The sequence below is a fragment of the Neoarius graeffei genome, chromosome 22 (genome assembly GCF_027579695.1).
Source record: "Neoarius graeffei isolate fNeoGra1 chromosome 22, fNeoGra1.pri, whole genome shotgun sequence".
NCBI classification, from domain to species: Eukaryota; Metazoa; Chordata; class Actinopteri; order Siluriformes; family Ariidae; genus Neoarius; species Neoarius graeffei.
In genome coordinates this window covers 48,213,762-48,232,203 of record NC_083590.1, presented here as the reverse complement: position 1 = coordinate 48,232,203, position 18,442 = coordinate 48,213,762, and the positions used below count along the sequence as shown (strand labels likewise).

The following is an 18,442-nucleotide window of genomic DNA, read 5'->3' as shown; positions in this document are numbered from 1 at the left end:
TCTACACAAAATAGCTCATAATATTGAAGAGGGGGAAATTTATACATTTTGCAAAAATAAAAAATTACAAATAAAAAGCATAAAAGTTTTATGGAAGCATGACGAGAAGAAAGCCATTATGGAAAAAAACCATATGAAATCTCATGTTGGAAACTTGTCAGAGTCTATGTGTATACAAAAACCCAACATTGTTCACCGCTCTGAGAAGTCCATTCCCCGCAGGGAAGAATGGTGGTGGTATCATCATGTCATGGGAATGCTTTTCATTAACAAGGACTAGGAAATTGGACAGGGTTAAGGCAAGATGATTGGAGCCATATACAGTGGTGCTTGAAAGTTTGTGAACCCTTTAGAATTTTCTATATTTCTGTTTAAATATGACTTAAAACATCATCAGGTTTTCACACAAGTCCTAAAAGTAGATAAAGAGAACCCAGTTCAACAAATGAAACAAAAATATTATACTTGGTCATTTATTTATTGAGGAAAATGACCCAATATTACATATCTGTGAGTGGCAAAAGTATGTGAACCTTTGCTTTCAGTATCTGGTGTGACCTTCTTGTGCAGCAATAACTGCAACTAAACGTTTCCGGTAACTGTTGGATCAACTCTGGGATGTTGGTGGGTTTCCTCACATGAACTGCTCGCTTCAGGTCCTTCCACATCATTTCGATTAGATTAAAGTCAGGACTTTGACTTGGCCATTCCAAAACATTAACTTTATTCTTCTTTAACCATTCTTTGGTAGAACAACTCATGTGCTTAGGGTCGTTGTCTTGCTGCATGACCCACCTTCTCTTGAGATTCAGTTTATGGACAGATGTCCTGACATTTTCCTTTAGAACTCGCTGGTATTCCACATGATCTTTAGCAAACTGCAGATGAGCAGCAGTGGTCTTTTTGGAGAGCAGTGACGTTCTCCTTGCAACCCTGCCATGCACACCATTGTTGTTCAGTGTTCTCTCCTGATGGTGGACTCATGAACATTAACATTAGCCAATGTGAGAGAGGCCTTCAGTTACTTAGAAGTTACCCTGGGGTCCTTTGTGACCTCGCTGACTGTTACACACCTTGCTCTTGGAGTGATCTTTGTTGGTTGACCACTCTTGGGGAGGGTAACAGTGGTCTTGAATTTCCTCCATTTGTACACAATCTGTCTGACTGTGGATTGGTGGAGTCCAAACTCTTTAGAGATGGTTTTGTAACCTTTTCCAGCCTGATGAGCATCAACAACGCTTTTTCTGAAGTCCTCAGAAGTCCTCCATTGTTCGTGCCATGATACACTTCTACAAACATGTGTTGTGAAGATCAGACTTTGATAGATCCCTGTTCTTTAAATAAAACAGGGTGCCCACTCACACCTGATTGTCATCCCACTGATTGAAAACACCTGACTCTAATTTCACCTTCAAATTAACTGCTAATCCTAGAGGTTCACATACTTTTGCCACTCACAGATATGTAATATTGGATCATTTCCCTCAATAAATAAATGACCAAGTATGATATTTTTGTCTCATTTGTTTAACTGGGTTCTCTTTATCTACTTTTAGGACTTGTGTGAAAATCTGATGATGTTTTAGGCCATATTTATGCAGACATATAGAAAATTCTAAAGGGTTCACAAATTTTCAAGCACCACTGTAAAGGGCAACCCTAGAAGAAATCCTGTTACAATCTAAAAGACTTGAGACTGGGATGGAGGTTCACCATCCAACAGGCAGTAAGCATAGTGCCAAAGCTACACTGGAGGGGTTCAAAACTAAGCACCTGATTGTGTTAGAATGGGCTAGTCAAAACCCAGACCTCAAGTCATTTGAGAAGCTTTGGTAAAACTTGAATCCACTCCATCCAATCTGACTGAGCTCAAGCAAGTTTGTCATGAATAATGGGCAAAAATATCAGGATCCAGAATTGTAAAGCTACAAAAACATATCTCAGAGGACTTGCAGCTGTAATTGCAGCCAAGGGTGGTTATTTGGTGTGAATACTTATGCAGCCAATAATATTATGCACATTCATACAGTATGTAAGCCAGTATGGTAAAAATACAAATTAAACACATTTAAATTCTATTACTTACGACAGCCAATGATGTGTCTCCAGTCGTGCACATGAATGCCAGCTTGCTGACAAGCATCTGTATAAATCTCTGCTGTCTTACATAGAAATTTCTTCAATCCTTTTCCCAAACAGTAGTCCAGAAGGCAATTTTCATAAAAAACCTTGGGGTCAATGAGAGAGTTGCAATCGCGTAATGGACCATCAGTTAGAATGGTGGCCAAGCGACAGAAGGACTCTGCTGCTAGACGTTCAATCCATGGTTCTCCCTGGCAGCTCTCACACTGACCAACACAATCATCTGTACAATAAGCTTCACCCACAAAACCTGGTACTATCCAGCTCTTTCCCAGTTGTGGAATACTGCTTGCTACGCTGCCATTGGGAGTGGTAAGGTCATCACCTTTTATTCCATTGAAGTTCCCACACATGCCACACATCCTTCCCACAAAGCTAACTGGTATCCTCACCACTAAATACTGATCCCAATCATACTGCACTGACAATCCAAAGTCTGTCTTGATTATAACCAACAGGCCACTTTGCTGAAGAGTTACTCTGCCATTGTCCAAGGAGATTGGAAGGCACCAAAGTGAATCACGAATCTGAAATGTATGAAAACATAAACATTAGAACTTTATATTAGAACCAAATACAAACTAACTCCCAATTGCTAGAACAGGTCAATGTTAAAACAAATATTTAAACTCACTCTGACAAACCCATTCTCATGTTGGATAATGGTGATAGTTTGACCATAGACTTGAATGTTGACTCCACTGACACTGGTGCCTTTTGAGCTTCCAGTGCGTTTATTCATGGCCTGGATTTCAAATGCTGGGTGATCATTGTCTACATGGCAGTTTTTGGCCAGAATGTAGGTACAGTTGCCCATGAAGTTGTAGTACTCGCCATCAAAAGTACGATAGTGTGGGTCTCCCATGACCCAACAGATACCTGATGAAGCTAGGGGAATAAGTATAAAATGGTAATCTTTTAAGACATGTGGTAATGATGATTTGGAAATCCATCCATCCATCCATTATCTATAACTGCTTATCCTGTTCAGGGTCATGGGCAAGCTGGAGCCTATCCCAGCTGACTATGGGTGAGAGGCGGGGTACACCCTGGACAAGTCACCAGATCATCACAGGGCTGACACATAGAGACAAACAACCATTCACACTCACATTCACACCTACAGGCAATTTAGAGTCACCAATTAGCCTAACCTGCATGTCTTTGGACTGTGGGAGAAACCGGAGCACCCGGAGGAAACCCACACAGACACGGGGAGAACATGCAAACTCCACACAGAAAGGCCCTCGCCGGCCACGGGGCTCGAACCCGGACCTTCTTGCTGTGAGGCGACAGCGCTAACCACTACACCACCATGCCACCTTCATTATCATTCAGTTGTTCCCTTTTTTTGTTGTTGTTTATGGTTTCGGAGTATCCTGATAACTTTGTCTTTGAAACTTTGCTTATTTTTTGATGACCATCATGAACACTTGTCTGTTGGCATCACAAAATAAAAGCCCTCACACTTGAATGGCATTTTGTGTATTTTAATTCAACAATGTTGCTTCCACTATTATTATTATTATTATTATTATTATTATTATGCAGCTATAAAATAGTAAATTTCCAGCACATGCTATTATTTTTCTGACAGTTTTGTGCACACAGCTTAATTAAACCACCAGATATGAAACCGAAGTCATGAAACTGTAATATATGCCCAGGATGTCACCTGTTTTATCATGTTCTAACTGTCCCAAAAAATGCTTTATTTTATAATATTGACCGTCCTTATAATGGTGTAATGGTTTGCTTTCTTGGCCAGGTCTCCCTTGAAAAAGATATTTTAATCTCGAAGGACTTCCTGGTAAAATAATGGCTAAACAAGAATTTTAAAAAAGTTTTATAATTTATAATGTGTCAAATTAATAAAATAATGAAGCTTTTTTTTATTTGACATGTTCTCCTGTAAAGAAAATATGCTTTAAATGATAAACTGGCGACCCTGTAGAAGGATAAAGCGGCTAGAGATAATGAGATGAGATGATAAACTGACCATACACTCATCTGCTTAACTTACAACTATCTTTAAGGAAAAGTTGTTCATGATCTAATCCACATAAAATTCAAACCTTGAGAAAAATGCATTGTCACCTATCTACCCATTTATTATTAACCTTTTTCCAGACCAGTTTTACTTACTACAGTCATAATGGTTTTATGTAGTGGTATTTATAGGCAGGCTTGTAGTACTCGAGTCCGACTCATGCCCTAATTTTAAGGACTAGTGACTTGATTGGACTTGAGTACTGATGACTTGGACTCGGACTCGTACATTAACTGCAATAAGACTCGCAAATTGGAGACGAGGACTCAGATTTTTCCGTATTTTTTGTAACATGTCATAATAATTTGGCATAAGATATTTATAACTACATTCATTTTTGTACTAATTTCGTGCAAAAGTGTCACACCTGCGCACCTTGGTGCGTGCATCAGATAGACTCTCGGGCGTGCTCTGGACAGTGCGTGCACCAAGCGGATTCTCACGTGCGCCATAAACGACTTGCACCCACAAAGGATTAAGGTGCAATCAGTGCGCTGATATAAAAACACACTTACTTTGCGAAGTATTGAGTTGCGTTGCTGACACATTACCAAGCCTTATTTCCTTGTTTGGTTTTTCCTGTTTCTCGTCTTTGATTCTGCCAAGTCTACGATAGCCTGTTTGTGCTTCACTCGACCTATTGCCTGTTTCACTGTTTTACGATTTTGCCTGCCATTCTGGATTGTTTACCTGTCTTCACTTGTATTAATAAACACACCTTCTGCACTTACATCCGTCTCCCAACCATCTCTGATGGAATACTTCGTACTCCCTGAAAATGCACTGCTATGTGTTCCATATGTATGTAGAAGAACTATCAAGGAGACGACGGGGACAACCTCGAACTTCAGTCGTCATTTGGCAAGACTCCACCCAGAGAAGGAAGTGACACACTATGTTCATTGACCTGTTGATAGCGGGGCTTGCTTGCTGAGCGATGAACTAGCTAGTGTTAACCCTCTCTCATGTTATTTGCCCTGTTGATAGTGGGCGGGGCTTGCTGAGCAATGAACGAGCTTTTTATCTGTAGCCTCATCTCATCTCATTATCTCTAGCCACTTTATCCTGTTCTACAGGGTCGCAGGCAAGCTGGAGCCTATCCCAGCTGACTACGGGTGAAAGGCGGGGTACACCCTGGACAAGTCGCCAGGTCATCACAGGGCTGACACATAGACACAGACAACCATTCACACTCACATTCACACCTACGCTCAATTTAGAGTCACCAGTTAACCTAACCTGCATGTCTTTGGACTGTGGGGGAAACCGGAGCACCCGGAGGAAACCCACGCGGACACGGGGAGAACATGCAAACTCCGCACAGAAAGGCCCTCGCCGGCCACGGGGCTCAAACCCGGACCGTCTTGCTGTGAGGTGACAGCATTAACCACTACACCACCGTGCCGCCCCTATCTGTAGCCTATTAACTAAAATGGGGCAGTCGAGCAGTAACGTTCATCCGACACAGTAGCAGAGACGCTTTCACATAAAGGCAGCAACAGCCATCGTCAAACAGTGCGGGTGGAGTCTTGTTCTCAGACCTGACTCGAAATTTTCTTTAATGACTCAGATTTGAACACTGGGGATGCAAGACTGGACTCGGACTTGAGGTTTAGTGACTCAATTACAACACTGTAGGTAGAAGAGTTATAAGGATTTACAGTTATAATGTTTTGTATGCGGCGGCACGGTGGTGTAGTGGTTAGCGCTGTTGCCTCACAGCAAGAAGGTCTGGGTTCGAGCCCCGTAGCCGACGAAGGCCTTTCTGTGCGGAGTTTGCATGTTCTCGCCGTGTCCGCGTGGGTTTCCTCCGGGTGCTCCGGTTTCCCCCACAGTCCAAAGACATGCAGGTTAGGTTAACTGGTGACTCTAAATTGACCGTAGGTGTGAATGGTTGTCTGTGTCTATGTGTCAACCCTGTGATGACCTGGCGACTTGTCCAGGGTGTACCCCGCCTTTCGCCCGTAGTCAGCTGGGATAGGCTCCAGCTTGCCTGTGACCCTGTAGAACAGGATAAAGCGGCTACAGATAATGAGATGAGATGTTTTGTATGCTAATATGAAATCATTAAGAACAATAACTGTGACATTACTGTTGAGCAGGAATCCAGCAAAAGTGCGTTTACTCACCATTAGGATTTGGATAGCAGCCACGAACTGCATTCTTTACCTCACAGACTTCAATAGAACTGCATTCTATGGTTTCATGATGCACTTTTCCAGAGGGAAGACAGGTCAAACTTTCTTGGCAAGATTCTGTGATGACAGTCTGATTAATCTGTAACATGGGTTTAACACGTCACCATTGCCACTGTCTTTTTTTTTTTTCAACAATTAACAAAGTAATCATGTCATAGCGGTGTTTACCGAACAGGAGCTCATGGAATACTATTAGAGACTCTATGAGAACAATGGGCCACTGTTTGAAATATGACTGTGGGAGCATGTAACACTCAACATGGATGCTGTATAAACAGTAGTGTCTCAACATATAGCCCGGTGTTCTGATAAACGGTCCTACATCCGCGAAGCGTCCTACGGTAGGAGGGGATGTCAGACACGTCTGTCGAGCAGTCCTACATTGCAGGAAATCCTACAGTGTGATTCAACTTTAACTTTTAGTCATACTGTAGTTCGTGGTTTTTCCCTCTGCAAAGGACATGCTTCTACACTGATACAACGTCCACCAACCCTGTCAGAATTCATCTGAATGTAGGACGTCCTGACAATTCAAACGACTCCGTCAGAATATGCTTTTACATTCATATGAATCTAGGACGCTCTGACTCTTCAATTGACCCTGTCAGAATATGTAGAATTAATAGGTTTTTTGTCACTATTCACAAGTACCATTTGCTCTATTAAAATGAGTGTAGGACGTTATTACAATTCAAATGACGCCGCAGGACGTTCTCACAACTCATATGACCCCATCAGAATATGCTTCTACAGTAATAAATGAATGTAGAATGTTCTGACATCAGTGGGGCTTTGAAGGACGAGTAGGGTGTTGAGCTACAACAGCTGATCAGATAGGTCAGAAGTTGAAGCGCTTTGGTGGAAGATCGTGAAGGGGAGATATTTCAGATGTATTGCAAGACTCACGCAATGGTTAGAAATCAGCATTATGTTAGATTAAGTAATAAAGATTGAATGCACGCCGTTAATCTGCACCGTTTATTCTGCACCGTTTATAGCACAGCTGATCTAGGACAAAAATCTGTTCAAATGCCAAGAGATGACGTTTTGTGCTCTGTGCATTGACGTGTAGGACAGTTTATCAGAACACCGACCCTTCAATAAAACTAGACCTATAAATGACCCAATATTACATATCTGTGAATGGCAAAAGTATGTGAACCTTTGCTTTCAGTATCTGGTGTGACCCCTTGTGCAGCAATAACTGCAACTAAACGTTTGCGGTAACTGTTGATCAGTCCTGCACACCGGCTTGGAGGAATTTTAGCCCGTTCCTCCGTAAAGAACAGCTTCAGCTCTGAGATGTTGGTGGGTTTCCTCACATGAACTGCTCGCTTCAGGTCCTTCCACAACATTTCGATTGGATTGTCAGGACTTTGACTTGGCCATTAGAAAACATTAACTTTATTCTTCTTTAACCATTCTTTGGTAGAACAACTTGTGTGCTTAGGGTCATTGTCTTGCTGCATGACCCACCTTCTCTTGAGATTCAGTTCATGGACAGATGTCCTGACATTTTCCTTTAGAATTCGCTGGTATAAATCAGAATTCATTGTTCCATCAATGATGGCAAGCCATCTTGGCCCAGATGCAGCAAAACAGGCCCAAACCATGATACTACCACCAACATGTTTCACAGATGGGATAAGGTTCTTATGCTGGAATGCAGTGTTTTCCTTTCTCCAAACATAACGCTTCTCATTTAAACCAAAAAGTTCTATTTTGGTCTCATCCATCCACAAAACATTTTTCCAATAGCCTTCTGGCTTGTCCATGTGATCTTTAGCAAACTGCAGATGAGCAGCAATGTTCTTTTTGGAGAGCAGTGGCTTTCTCCTTGCAACCCTGCCATGCACACCATTGTTGTTCAGTCTTCTCTTGGTGGTGGACTCATGAACATTAACATTAGCCAATGTGAGAGAGGCCTTCAGTTGCGTAGAAGATACCCTGGGATCCTTTGTGACCTCGCCGACTATTACACGCCTTGCTCTTGGAGTGATCTTTGTTGGTCAACCACTCCTGGGGAGGGTAACAATGGTCTTGAATTTCCTCCATTTGTACACAATCTGTCTGACTGTGGATTGGTGGAGTCCAAACTCTTTAGAGATGGTTTTGTAACCTTTTCCAGCCTAATGAGCATCAACAACGCTTTTTCTGAAGTCCTCAGAAATCTCCTTTGTTCGTGCCATGATACACTTCCACAAAGAAGTGAAGATCATGTGAAGATCAGACTTTGATAGATCCCTGTTCTTTAAATAAAACAGGGTGCCCACTCACACCTGATTGTCATCCCATTGATTGAAAACACCTGACTCTAATTTCACCTTCAAATTAACTGCTAATCCTAGAGGTTCACATACTTTTGCCACTCACAGATATGTAATATTGGATCATTTTCCTCAATAAATAAATGACTAAGTATAATATTTTTGTCTCATTTGTTTAACTGGATTCTCTTTATCTACTTTTAGGACTTGTGTGAAAATCTGATTATATTTTAGATCATATTTATTCAGAAATATAGAAAATTCGAAAGGGTTCACAAACTTTCAAGCACCACTGTATGTATATATATAATGCCATTATGCCTTCAATTCTATTATATCCACCAGGCTTTGACAGAAATCTTACTATAGATGTAACTGTGGAGGCAGAGGCGTGGTCACACGCTGGTTTGTGAATGGAGAACAAGGCCAGGGGAAGAGAGTGGCAAAGCGGGCAAACTGATCACACCTGAGTGTGATTAATGGTGATGTGTGTGTGTCTTTCATTTCAGTGATGACTTAAAGCTAGACAGCCTTTCGATTTCATAAAATCAGGGAAATTTAGTTCGCTCTGAAATTTGTTCATTGTGATATATGTTTATTTCTGTAATATCTCACAAAATATCAGACCATTCTGTGGCTAGGAAGTTATTTAATTTGAGGGGATTAAAGCAAATAATGTGCATGAAATCACTCGCTTCGAGCAATCAAGCAGACAGAGGATGTGTGTGTGTGTGCGTGCGCAGGTTTACCTTGACCGTGCACTGACAGTTAAACGAACAGCTGATCACACCGAGGTGCTCGCTGAGCGCCGATATTGATTAGTTTGGTCCTGCGTTTCCTTTCCTTCATATATAACATAATGTCTTTTCTTCTCGCTTTCTTTCCGTTACTGTAGTCTGTCTTTCACGTTTCATTCGTACACTCACATCCTCTATTTTTCTCTCCTGTTTCAAATTTGTATCCCACAATGCCTTGCATGAATAGGTAAAGCCCACCATGTGATGCATGATGTGGGATCTTGAATTGGGTCATGGTGAAGCAGGAAAAAATAGCAGAGAATTTAGGGCCATGTGGCCCTAAATTCATCAAGTGTTCTATTTTAAAAATCTAATAAAATTGGAAGTCTGTGATTCAAATTTGGTAGCTTTCAGTCCACTAAACTAAAATAATCAAGTGTTGGGGAAAATTCTTTTTATGACCTACACTTGAAAAATCTGAAAGGCAGTCTAGCTTTAAAGGAAGAGAGAAAAAGTTTGTGTGTCTGTGCATTTGTTGGTGCGGCTTGGTGAGACAACTGAATTCAGTAGTAAGATAGCTGAAAAGTGAATAGTAAAACTAAAAACACCCATCAAAGTACCCCGCCTGCCTCCATCCTTCAGTGTCCCAACAATCCTGAAGTGCTACAGTGACTTACCTTATAGGTGTGTCCATTCTCATAGCAGCCACACTGATCTGCTGTAACGCAGCCAGTCCCATTGTTAAAGAATCCAGATTTACAAATGCAGCCTTCAGCACAGGTCTGAATATTACACTTCATTACATCAGTAAGGCCAGGACAAGGTGTGTCACATCCCTTTGCACAGATTTCATAGACACTGTTGGCAGGACAGGTAAGAGCTGCAAGGATGAAGCACAAGGAATAATCACGGGGAAAAAAAAGTCATAATGTCTTATTACTCTACAAGCTTGCGTTATACTTACGACAAAATGTTGGTGTTCTCCAATTTTTAACATTAACGCCTGCATCCTGACAGGCAGTCATGTATGCAGCAATGTCTTGACAGAGCATATTTTTATTTCCTTCGCCCATGCAGACATCGTAGGCACAGTCGTTGAAGTAGGAATCAGGGTTAATTACGCTGTGACAGGCAGCAAATGGACCTTCAGGATTGATAAGAATACTACAGTCCTTTTCAAATGCAGCTTTCTTATCTTCAGGGCATTCTGGGCAGAAAGCACCACTGCAGCCGTCATCACACACAATACCAGGAACAGGTACTTTCCATGCAGCTACAAATGTTTTCAGTTCTTTGGTTTCCTTGCCATTTGGTAACAGGAATTCGTCATTCTTATCACCATTAAAGTTTCCGCATAAGCCGCAGGTCTTTCCTGCATAGCTGCTTGGGAGTGTAATGGCGACATGATAAATCATGTTGTAGGAAACTCTCAGGCCAAAGTCTGTTAATATTACGTTTTGATTGCCTTCTCGCTGGACCCTCACTTTTCCATCATCCAGACTTACAGGAATGTTGGTCAGTAATCCATTCACCTAAACAAAACATATTGTATAAAATAATTGAAGGATTCTGGATTTGGTTATTATATTGCCAAGGCAAAGAGATCTAATGTACAACTCAGTAGTAGGACAGCTACATGGATATTTAGGTTACCTTAGACGACAAGACTAAACATTCCAGAAAAGCAAAACATGAACAAGACCAGGCAGGCATAGTTTTAGCCAAGACCTCTAGCTTGCACATGTAATGTTTTTCCTCTTACTGGCTATTCAACCCCATTTCCAAATAAACCGGCTCTTCATATCAAGTAACATAATACCAAGAAAGTAAGTAAATAAGTCTTAAGAATACGCAAGTCACTCAAAATTCTATCTTCATACTTAGGGGGGCATCAATCTCAATTTTCAATATGAAATCATAGATCTGAGCATCAGTATCAGTACCTGACACTGATTGGTCCTGATATACTCTGAGTACTAGCCTGCTCTCTGAAAGTTTCTGTTTCTACGCCGAGCAAAACATCAGCGGTACATCTGTTTTCTCTGTTTACCTGTATGATCTGCACTGAGTCACGCAACATAACATCAGTGGATTTTGCAAATTCAATCCTGTGTTTCAGGGCCTGATACTGACACATGGTATTGGACTGGAATATCATTTCTTAGTATCATAAATAGAGGATATGACACGGTTGCACAAAGATATGAAGTTTATCTTCGAGTGGTGAATATATTCACGAGTGAGCGAAGCAAATGAGTGAAAACATTTTCAACACAAGAAGATAAACTTCATGTCTTTGTGCCACAGTGTAATGTTCTTTATATTAGATAGACGCATCCGCAAAAAAAAAAAATGCAAGTTAATCAAAATAATTTTAATTTTGAACCGGTTCGCCATTTTGACAACGTGCATCAAGTCAGTGGGAAAACACTGGGAGTGACATCATCGGAGTGAAATAGCGGGAATTATTATACATCCGGGCCACTTTTTCCATGGAATAAAAACATGTATTCTATTCCCTTCTAGCAGGTATATTGATGGCATGCAATATTGTTATCATACCGCTTATCCTCCATATATTACGCCACTCTCCCCAATGGAGAATGAGCATGCAATATTGTTATAATATTGCACGTTGTCAAGATAAAATGATGTCACACATCAGCGCTCATGCAAATATCCAATGACAAAACTTTTCTTCTGTGCACGCGCAGAATCATTTCTTTGTCGTCCAGGAAAGAGAGAAGATGAGGCTAATCCAGTACTAGGATTAAGCACTAAATAAATAAACTGAAAACTGAAACTAAAGACGTGCTGAACACCTGAAAGGCTACCAAAACTTCATTATATGTTCGTCACGCATATTTACAAGAGAAAAGCATATCAATGGACATAAAAAAACTGGAAAAGAGACATGTCAGAGATGTAAAACTTCCACGCTAGCGAGCGACTATGACAGTTTATAAACAATCATGGCCGCCAGGTTTGCTTTGTTAAAAGCAGAAGATTTCGAGAGAATTTTGGCTGCCAGGTTGCTCCGTTGTGTGTAGCTGTCGATGTTGATTTTAAAAGTAATTCAGTAATTTACACAAGGAAAATAATAATATTCAGCTTAACTGCGCAAGCCTTGGTCTTCATTAACGCTACACTGGCCGGAAGGTAACTGGACTGCCGTGCTAACAGCACCGAGTTGCGGGTAAGCTAGCATTGGCCTTCGCTAATGCTACTGCTACACCAGCTGGAAGGTAACTAGACTGCCACGCTAACAGCACCGAGTCGCGGGTAAGCTAGCACCGGCCTTCGCTAACACTACTGCTCCTCTGGCTGGAAGGTAACTGGACTGCCACGCTAACAGCACTGAGTCGCCGGTAAGCTATGCTGATATGAAAAAAGTGTGTACGTGTTATAACAATAACAATAATAATAATATTGGCTGGCTTTTTTCCGTGGTATATCAGATATATTCCATTCAGCTACTCGTCTTCAAGTCGTTTAGTATCATGCTAGCTGAATGGAATATGTCTCAACACCAGCCAATATTATTTAAATATGTCACTCAGATTTGCAACATATGGGGGTGTCGTGGCTCAGGTGGATAAGGCGCCATACCATAAATCCGGGGACCCGGGTTCGATTCCGACCTGAGGTTTTTCCTGATCTTTCTCCCACTCATTTCCTGTCTCTACACTGTCTTATCCAATAAAGGTGAAAAAATATCTTTAAAAAAAGATTCGTGATGTATTTCATATGAAAAATATGAGTTTTTCAACACAAGAGAGAAACTTCATATCTTCAAGCCTACATGTGATTTTCTTTATATTATATCAACACATTTACAAACAAAAAGTACCCAAATTTATCAAAACAATTCATCGATTTCTTCACGAATGACATGTAGAGATTTATGCCACGGTTTTGGTTCGCAATGTCCCAGATGGAGCTCAGATGAAAAAAACGAGCGGTGTATTTCCCAGTAAAACACTCGTGTCCATAATAAGATATGAAGTTTTAAGAGAAAATAAAATACTTTAAATCAATCAATCCAGTTTTGTGTTAACTAGTCATGTCACACCCTTTAGTAAAAATAGCTTATTTTACCCATGTACTAACCAAATACAACTGAGTCAATGGTTTTGTTGTTGTTGGTTTATTAGAACCAACAACTAAGGTGTGAAATATGAATCAGGAGCTACAGGATATACAGTCTATAGCTATCTCTGGCAGTGTATAGCACACAGATTGTACTAACCATTATCTGATATAGTTGATTCCTTTGCAGCACTAGTGTAATGCCGTACACTTGCACGATCACCATCTTGGCCATAGAGACATTTGGATTGGCTTGGATCTCATTCCACTTTGCGTTTTCTACTATCACTGCAAATGGAGTGAGGTGTGTTCCTTCCAGGTGGCAGCCCTGAGCAGCAGTGTAAGTACAAGTGCCCTGGAAGCTGTAGGTTCTGTTGTCGAATGTGTTGTAGTGAGGATCTCCATGAATAATACAGGTGGCCTGATGTACTGGATGGCAGGCTCTGATCCCATTGACGACACTGCATTCTGTTCCACCTGAGCAGCTGCTGGTTTCACATACGACTTGACCATTTGTTGGGTTGCAGATACAGTTTTTGGTGCACTTGTCATCAGCCCAGATGGATTCTCCAGCCTGTAAGTAACGCTCCTCACCTCCACTTTTGTACATACAGCCACACTGAGACTTCGGGACACACTTGTTTCCACTCCACAAGTATCCATCATCACAAGTGCAAGCCTCGACACAGTTTGCTTTGCATTCAGCAGAAGGAGTGGGATTCTCACAGGTAGCAGGACAGGCACAGGACTCAAAGTGACTGTTTGCCGGGCATTTAGGGGTAGCTGAGAAGATATAAAGCCACATTGAATTGTCTCTGCTTAAATTTGTTGTGTTTCAGTCAAATGTACTAGAGAGGTGGCTGTAGTGAGAGAGGACATGAAAGTGCCAGGTGTGGTAGAGAAGGATACGGAAGACAGGGAGCAATGGAGACGAAAGATCCGCTGTGGCGACCCCTAATCGGGAGCAGCCAAAAGAAGAAGAAGAAGAAGTACTAGAGCGGTGGCTACAGTTATCGACAGTCCATAATTATCGACGCCTTTTCAGATTTACCAATAAAAAACAATTTTACAAAGGTGAGTTTCAGTTACAACAGTTATTATTGGTTAATTAATCAACCGGAAGACCCGCCTCACCCTTTGATCTTGTCATCTGATGACGCAGCTCGTTACCCGAGATGGAATTTTTTTTAGCATGATCAGCAATTTTTCGGAAAACCCGGACGTTATCATCGCAGGTAAGCATGGTGGAAAGATCATGGACATGTTTTTACTGATCAAATTCACCGGTATTTCATGATCTCCTCGTCGAAACCTAGTTTGTTTCTTACTCTTTCATTTGTCAGTCGCCATTTTGTATCAAAACGCGCGTTTGAGAAGTCACACCCACGTGAGGTGTCGATAATAGTGATCACTTTCACTGGTGTCCACCATTATCGACACCCTGTGGAATTAAGTGACATTTACAACTGTTATGGATCGATTTTTGTGTAGCGTTGTTGAAGTAGATGAAGTACTTTAAAAAAATTAAAGTGCTGTGATTTCTATTTTTTTTTCTGATTCATAACAGAATGGAATGTTTATAGAGTATTTGGAATCCGATTGCAATAAATAGAATTAGACCAGAATTTTAAAGTACTTCATCTACTTCAACAACGTTACACAAAGATCGATCCATAACAGTTGTAAATGTCACTTAATTTCACGGGGTGTCGATAATGGTGGACACCGGTGAAAGTGATCACTATTATCGACACCTCACGTGACTAGCATATAAAAAATTAACATGCTTGAAATATTCAGATTTTTCTATTCCATTCAGAAAACATTTTTTTGCAGTTTGTTGTAAATATCGACCGCATATTACAATATCAGTAACATTTTATATTTTAGTTCGAGGAATGAGATGCGACCTTTGACCTGGATTTTCATGTTAATTGCCTGTTGATATTTATTGGTAAACAGCAAAACTAGAAATTAATACAAACAACAACGAATGATTAACAAAATGTGATCTACGAAAATACTTCGAAAGTGGGTAGAAAGTGGAACAAAAAGATTTTCTGACGCAGGTTAAACATTATCAGTTCATTTGTTTACAAACATTAGAATTACTTCCTCATTTACGTAAACACCCACATCCATATATTTATATAAAAGATATTTTGTACTAAATATAAGTCTATGGAACACATATTTTGAATAAAAACTATGTTTTGTTAACTTAATACCACATACCGATTTTTTTTTTTTTTATAAATAATCATCTGGATATCGATAATTGTGGGACGGTGTAGATAACTGTGGACAAATGTGTCAATAATTGTGGAACGGTGTCACGTGATCTGATACGCTAAGTAATCGGGAATCAACTAATTTTTTCCCAGTGGACGTTTGAGTAATTGTTTATGCACAATTTACGTATTGAAAGTCTTTTCTACTTTTGCAAAGGCTAAAAGATCGTTAAGGTGTCGATAATTGTAGCTACCACTCTACCATCCTAGCTTATTATGAAACATTCTCTTCGATTGGTTATGTAAGTAGATAGACCTCTACAATAAATGTGTGTGTGTCCATGGTTGGCCCTTTAAAATTAAATTTGTTTGAATTCTACAAGTAACAAGGAAGTTGATCGTGTTAGCAATAAAATCTATATTCTTTATCAAAATTGCGGAAGATAGTGCCTCCATCAAATCTATCATGCACGGGTTGTTGTAGCCTATTTTTGAGTACAGAATTAGAAAAGCAAGCTAATCATTTTGTATCTCTCACAAAATTATTTTATTAGTTGCTTTAAAAAAGCTTATTTTCCAGGATACCCCTCGATAGATGAATAGTGAATTCATTTGGCCATTCACCACAAGAAACAGATACAACTCTTTTGCAACGTAACATCTCTTTTGCGAAACAAATGTGAAGGTTCATCCTTTTCTCCATTCAGGCAACCCCCACAAATGTATCCATCAACTCTGTTTTTCATTAAACTCTGTTTAATATATTTCTCTGGCCAGGATTACAGAGATAATGGCATATCCTTACTGTATTTCCACTCAAAGGAGTAAACATTATGCGTATGACCGTAATGTATAAGGTCATATATACAGTATGATCGAGGCTTGTAGTACTCGAGTCTGACTCGTGCCCTAATTTTAAGGACTCGTGACTTGACTTGTACTTGAGCACTGATGACTCGGACTCGTGCATTAACTGCATTCGGACTCGTAAACTGGAGACGATGACTCAAATTTTTTTTTGTAACATGCCATAATAATTTGGCATAAGATATTTATATCTACGTTAATTTTTATACTAATTTGGTGCAAGAGAATGCACATTCACCTGTTCATACGTCATGTTCAGGAACAAAGTAACGTTAATAGTGCTAAAATGCCTGGAGAGACACCCCTAGGATTGTCCACTTTCCTTCTACAGACTTCTCGTGCAGTGGGAAAAAATGCACTGCTATGTGTTCCATATGTAGAAGAACTATCGAGGAGATGACGGGGACAACTTCGAACTTCAAACGTCATTTGGCAAGACTCCACCCAGAGAAGGAAGTGACACACTACGTATGTTCATTGCCCTGTTGATAGTGGGCGGGGCTTGCTGAGCGATGAACAAGCTTTTTATCTGTAGCCTATTAACTAAAATGGGGCAGTCAAGCAGTAATGTTAGTCCGACACAGTAGCAGAGACGCTTTCGCATAAAGGCAGCAACAGTCACCGTCAAATGGTGCGGTTGGAGTCTTGTTCTCGGACTCGACTCAAAATTTTCTTTAATGACTTGGATTTGAACACTGGGGACTCAAGACTGGACTCAGACTCGAGGTTTAGTGACTCGACTACAACACTGATATGATCTATAATCTATTATAAAATCTATACTTACAACAGCCAATGATGTGTCTCCAGTTATGCACATGGATACCAGCTCGCTGACAAGCATCTGCATAAACCTCTGCTGTTTTACATAGGAAGTTTTTATATCCTTTTCCCATACAATAGTCAAAAAGGCAATTTTCATAGAAAACCTTGGGATCAATGAGAGAGTTGCAATGTTTGAAAGGACCATCAGTGAGAATGGTGGCCAAGTGACAGAAGGCCTTTGCAGCCAAATGTCCAAACCATGATTCTTTCTGACAGCTTTCACACTGGCCCATACAATCATCACTGCAGTAGGCATCTCCTGGTAAACCTGGTACTTTCCAGCTCTTTCCCAGTTGTGGAATACTGCCTGCTACACTGCCAGTGGGAGTGGTAAGGTCATCCTTGTTCTTCCCGTTGAAGTTCCCACACATGCCACACATTCTTCCCATGAAGCTCCCTGGTATCCTTACCACCAAATATTGATCCCAATCATATTGCACTGACAGTCCAAAGTCTGTCTTGATAATAACTGACAGGCCACTTTGCTGAAGAGTTATTCTGCCATTGTCCAGGGAGATTGGAAGGTTCCAAAGTGAATCACTAATCTGAACAAAGTTATGAGCAAATGAATGTCATGATGTGAACTAGTAGTACAATTATACTTTGAAAAATAATGATAACCCACCACCTGGGTAACACATTTTTATAGTGTATACTTACTCGTACAATCCCAGTCTCATGGCGGACAATTGTGATTTTTGTACCATAGACATTGACAATGATTTTGTTCATAATGGTGGTTTTTGCACTGCCAGTGCGTTCATTCTCAGTTTGGACTTCAAAAGCAGGGTGAAAACTGTCCACGTGGCAGTTCTTGGCCATGATATATGTACAGTTGCCCATGAAGTTGTAGTGATTGCCATCAAATGTATGGTAATGTGGATCTCCCATGACCCAACAGACACCAACTGTAGCTGAAATGCATTTTGGAAAATTGGTTCATTCAGTGTTGTTCCTCTAAAAACCTTTTGTACTCTTGCACTAAGGCAGACTTAACTGATGTTATCCATCCATTATCTGTAGCCACTTATCCTGT

The 18,442-nt window shown here is 40.5% G+C and overlaps 1 protein-coding gene across 2 annotated transcripts in view; it reads right to left on the bottom strand.

Annotated features, from left to right (window-relative positions):
- Positions 1-13,723, bottom strand: part of LOC132870909 (IgGFc-binding protein-like) — a 70,232-nt gene extending 56,509 nt beyond the window's left edge. For both annotated transcript variants that reach the window (XM_060904888.1, XM_060904889.1), the window contains exons 1-6: positions 13,644-13,723; positions 10,359-10,926; positions 10,072-10,274; positions 6,322-6,469; positions 2,777-3,030; positions 2,087-2,669 (exon numbers count right to left, since the gene is read on the bottom strand). In XM_060904888.1, the coding sequence (XP_060760871.1) occupies positions 2,087-2,669; positions 2,777-3,030; positions 6,322-6,469; positions 10,072-10,274; positions 10,359-10,926; positions 13,644-13,718 (1,831 nt within the window). In that variant the 5' untranslated portion in view covers positions 13,719-13,723. The remainder of the gene's footprint in view (positions 1-2,086; positions 2,670-2,776; positions 3,031-6,321; positions 6,470-10,071; positions 10,275-10,358; positions 10,927-13,643) is intronic.
- Between the last annotated feature and the right edge of the window lie 4,719 nt (positions 13,724-18,442).